Raw genomic sequence first — 4,710 nt, 5'->3', positions numbered from 1 at the left:
ACCGATAATTATCGTTAGGAGAACCAAAATCGCACCCATCGTCCCGACACAGAACCATCCTTTAACAAAAAAAATATCATGTTCGTTCTACTGTTAATCTTTTTATAATCATGTGGGTTCTAATTTACATGAAGCCTGCATCGTCCAAATTGTAGATAAATTACGTACATCTTAGGTTGAAACCAACCCTCGGTGACCACCATGGTGGGGACAAAAATAACATGTGTCCGGGTGGTGAGATGAACGAAACTGTACGATAATTAACGACTAACTTTCTTTCTTTTGCCGATTTGGTCTCAGGCATTCGGAATCGACTTGATGTGGATTTAAATTTTACTATTTCAAATTTTATAATTTTAAATATTTATTGTAAAGCTGCTTGCATTTTTACAAAACTGACACTTTTAAAGCCATGAATCCTTTAACATATAGTTTAAAAAAATACAAATATTAGATATGTAATTAGAATTTACAATTACAATTTCCTTTTTTTGTTTAGTAGTCATTAGTTTTACCCCGAATATAAGATAAACCCCTTGTTTTGAAACACGAAGTAGAAATTAATTTTTCTCAAAGATGACGATCGTAAGAATTAACTTAATTTAATAATAAGAATAATAAAATATCGTATGGAAATGTTTGTAGTTTTACAACTGATACCGAATCTGAAGACCAATCATTTAATTCTGAATCAACTAGTGGAGAAGACTATAGTTCTGACCATTCTAGGTAAAAAAAATGTTTGCCGGTATACATCACATTATAATTATAAGTGCAGCATTGTCGATGACGAGGAGTACTTCGAAATGGAACCGGAAAACTCTGTTATCGAAGATCCGCAAATTGTTGGTCGGCGAATTTTCGATGTTGGTTTTTTGGTTAGTCAACTAAGAAATTTTGGAAACCATTTGTCTCCATATGGATGCAATGCAACAAATATGTGTTTTGTATAGGAATTACGAAAAGGCTTTAGCACAGTATTAATTTTTAAATGTAACATGTGTGGTATGATTGAAAAAATATTTTCTGAGTCACTGAGAATCAAGAAATGAGCGTTAATAGATCTGCGGTAATTTTTTAAATGTAATTATGAAAGTACTTATTAAGTAAATATTATTTTAGGTTTTTGGAAATTTATGTACTGGACAGAGTTATGGTCAATTAGAAGAGCGTTTTTCCCTTTTGAATATGCCCAGTATGTCTTCCAAAACATATTTTAATTTACAGACCACTATTCATATTTATATAAATGAAGTGGCATTAAAAGCAATGGAAGACGGATGTGAAAATGAAAAAAAAATTGCGGTTTCACGCGGGGATGTCGATAAAAATGCGACTCCATTACTCACAGTAGTTGTCGACGGTTCCTGGGCAAAAAGATCATATAAATGCAATTATAGCTCTCTTTCCGGTGTTGTAAGTTTTAGCATTTTTAAAATTTTTGTTTTACTGTTAGATGTCTTAATTTTAGGCGTGCATAGTAGGTTATATATATATATCGGGCGGAATGAGAATGTGCGGGTAGCTTTTGCTACCCTTATATTCTAATCGGAATGCCTGAGAGAGAACAGAGGGTTCTTTCTCAGTGATTCAAAACTTCACCTAGTGGAATTTGACTACTTCGCAGAAGAAGCCGATTCCCAGCAGGCGGGTTTTGTTTTTCGCGACGCGGACGCGGGGAAAAAACAAGGTCTGCGGGTTACCATGCAAAGCAGGGGAGAGACTTCTGTGGGAGGCGGTGCTCAGAGAAGCTGAGGACTGACTTTCACAGTGTCTTGGCGTGCGTTAGAAACTAACATGCAAGAAAATTTGCGCAAAGCGCAAGACGAAAAGGTACGCTCAAACCAAATTGGGGGGCTCGTCGGAAGGTGCGGTGTTGTGGATTTCTTCTCCCATCACCTTCTAAGCAGCGCCATCTTGGGCCGCTTGCATCTGGAGGGACCTTCTTCATCGTAATCGATGGCGAGTCGGACGAGTGGATTGGGGTGATCTTCAGCTTTCCTGAAGGACCGGACCGCAATGTCGTAGAGAAACTCCCCCATGAGGGGGAGATCTGCTTCCCGGTGGAGTTGGGCGTTGCGGACGAACCATGGGGCGTTGAAGGCCTGTCGGAGGAATCGGTTTTGGAGGACCTCCAGCCGAAGCATGTTGGTGCGCGAGCGTGCGCCCAGGCGACCGATGCGTAGGTGATGGTCGGACGGATGATGGTTCGGAACAGCAGGAGTTTGTTGTTAGTTGACATCTTGCTGCGTCTGCAGATGAGCGAATGGAGCATTCCTATGGCCATCTTCCCCTTGTCTACGGCGTAGTCAAGGTGATGGCGGAAGTCGAGCTTTTGGTCGATGATGACACCCAGGTACTTCACCCTGTCTCTCCAGGGGATGACTCTGTTGAACATCTCGATCTCACCCTCTGGCTGAACTCTACGTCGCGTCACTAAGAGCGCTGTGCTCTTTTCGGGGTTGACGTCGATCAGCCAGAGCTTGCACCAGTCTTCGAGGCGGCTGACGGCTTCCTGAAGGTATCGGGTTGCCAGCAGCGGTTGCTTCGAGCGGGCGAGAATCGCTGTGTCATCTGCGTAGACGGCCAACGATGTCCTCTGGGTCCTGGGGATGTCCGCGGTGTACACCGCGTACAGGAGAGGGGAGAGGGCGGAGCCTTGAGGGACCCCGGCCTCGATGTCGTGGAGTTCGGAGAGAGAATTGCCGATGCGTGTCCGGAATTTTCTGTCCTGGAGGAAGGAGTGAACCAGCTGCACCATCGCCAGCGGAACGCCGTTGGTGTGAAGCTTGTAGACAAGTCCATCGTGCCAAACGGTGTCGAAGGCTTTGGAGACGTCGAGAAAGACTGCACCAGTCACTTGCTTGCGCTCGATCCCAGTGGCGGCGTATTATACGACTCTTAGCAGCTGATCGGAGGTGGAGTGTTTTGGACGGAAGCCAAATTGCTCATCTGGCAGAATGTGGAAATCTTTGACGATTTTCGCCAGTCGGGAGTGGATGAGTTTTTCCGCGACCTTGCCAACTGCGGACAGCAGGCTGATGGGTCGATGGTTTTGCGGAAATTTGTGGTCCTTGCCCGGTTTCGGAATGAAGATCACCGTTGCGCACTTCCAACGATCTGGAAAATAACGAAATTTGAATGCGGCATTACAAATGTTCGCTAACGATACAACCGTGTTATCTGGCAGGTGTTTCAGGATCCTGTTGGTGATGTTATCAGGACCTGGTGCTTTTCTGGGTCGAAGTCCCCGGATTAGGAGTCGGATTTCTTCAGGAGAAGTGGGTGGAATGGGAATTTCGGGATCTTCATCGATGATTTCCCGGACGTGGCTTTCCACGTGGTCGAGATGGTCGTCGTCGGCGTTCTCCAGGTTGGTTCTGCATTGCAGTTCCAAGCTGTCTGCAAACGCCGCCGCCTTTTCCTCGTCGGTGAAGACGATTCCATTTCTTCCGTGGATGGGAGGGAGCGGTTTCTTGCTGCTGCGAAGTGCCCTAGTCATCCTCCAGATCGAGTTGTCTTCCGTGGTGAGAGACTCGAGTTTCTCCTCCCATTGTTCATTTCTGAACTCCTGGAGGTCGATCGTGATCTCTCGCTGGAGGCGGTTCGCAATCGTTCGGTCCACGGCGAGGCCGCTTCTCCTTGCGATTCTTCTGGCACGGTTTTTCTCCCTGATCATGTCCACGATTCTTTGGGGAATCGTGCGCCGTTTGGTTGGCGACCGGGAGGAAGTCGTGGTGGATTGGGCGATGGCGGCTTGAATCCGTCTCTCGAATTCTTCGACTGCTGCCTCGATTTGACCTTGATGTTCGATCTCGGGGAATTCTCTGAACTCATTCTCCGCGTGGGCGATGAAATCCATCCAGTTCACTGTTGACGTGGTGACGACTTCTGGTTCGTTTGCCTCGTTACCGATTTGCATCAGAACGGGGCTGTGATCCGAAGAAAGTTCGTCGATTGTCGTCAGCTCAATCTGGTGGCGCACGTTCTTGACGATGGCGATGTCAAGAGTGTCGGGTCGCCCAGTTCGGTAGTTGTGGTACGTCGGTTGAACCGGCGCACGAACTCCGATGTCGGGGTGTCGTTGCAGAAGAACGTCGAGAGTGAGGCCATTTTGGTTGTTGGTTCGGCTGTCCCAGTTGTTGTGCTTGGCGTTGAAGTCGCCAGCAGCGATGACTGGAGTATTGCCGTCCATGATGGCCAGAAGGTCGGCTTCGAGGAGCCGGGTGTTGTGCCCCGGTGGATTGTAGCAAGCTACAAGCCGGAGGGGTCCCCTGGTGGTCGAGATCGTGACGGTCGTAGCTTCCAGATGTTGGAGATCTGGGACGTTCGCAGCGTTGTGCTTGATGGCGCTTCTCACGTAGATGGCGGTGCCACCTCCACGTCCATTCGGCCTATCGGATCGATGAAGTGTGAATCCAGGAATTTTTGGGTCCCGGGACGCCTCTTGAAGCCTCGTCTCGCACAGAAGTACGATGTCCACTTCAAGTCGGTCCATGAATTCCTCAAGCTCATTACGAGCTTGCCGGAGTCCGTTGGCGTTCCAGAACGCAATCTGTAGGGAAGAAGGAGTTAATGAGGAACTACCCATTTAGCACAGGAGCGATACAAACGCTGCCAGTTTCCTGGCGAGATCCTTTGTGTCCTTGGCTTAAGTGATGGCCTCCAGGAGTTGGTTCTTCTGGAGGGCGAAGTTCACTTCTTGCTTCT

General features: G+C 47.4%; 1 protein-coding gene across 1 annotated transcript; it reads left to right on the top strand.

Annotated features, from left to right (window-relative positions):
- The first annotated feature begins 992 nt into the window (after positions 1 to 992).
- Positions 993 to 1,755, top strand: LOC148169359 (uncharacterized). Its single transcript, XM_088044169.1, has 4 exons — positions 993 to 1,069; positions 1,123 to 1,416; positions 1,472 to 1,521; positions 1,563 to 1,755. The coding sequence occupies exons 1-4, from the start codon at positions 1,049 to 1,051 to the stop codon at positions 1,753 to 1,755; spliced, it is 558 nt and encodes a 185-aa protein (XP_087900295.1). The 5' UTR covers positions 993 to 1,048.
- The last annotated feature ends 2,955 nt before the right edge of the window (positions 1,756 to 4,710 follow it).

The sequence above is a fragment of the Gnatocerus cornutus genome, chromosome 8, assembly GCF_029298725.1.
Source record: "Gnatocerus cornutus isolate USDA-ARS CGAHR chromosome 8, icGnaCorn1.1, whole genome shotgun sequence".
Taxonomy (NCBI): domain Eukaryota; kingdom Metazoa; phylum Arthropoda; class Insecta; order Coleoptera; family Tenebrionidae; genus Gnatocerus; species Gnatocerus cornutus.
This window is presented reverse-complemented; position numbering and strand designations above follow the sequence as displayed.

Bases quoted from the DNA above. Each gene is read 5' to 3' on its own strand.
- LOC148169359 (XM_088044169.1), top strand. From the start codon at position 1,049: ATGAGCGTTAATAGATCTGCG. The intron at 1,070-1,122 runs GTAATTTTTTAA...ATATTATTTTAG, and splicing joins TGAGCGTTAATAGATCTGCG to GTTTTTGGAAATTTATGTAC. The intron at 1,417-1,471 runs GTAAGTTTTAGC...TCTTAATTTTAG, and splicing joins ATAGCTCTCTTTCCGGTGTT to GCGTGCATAGTAGGTTATAT.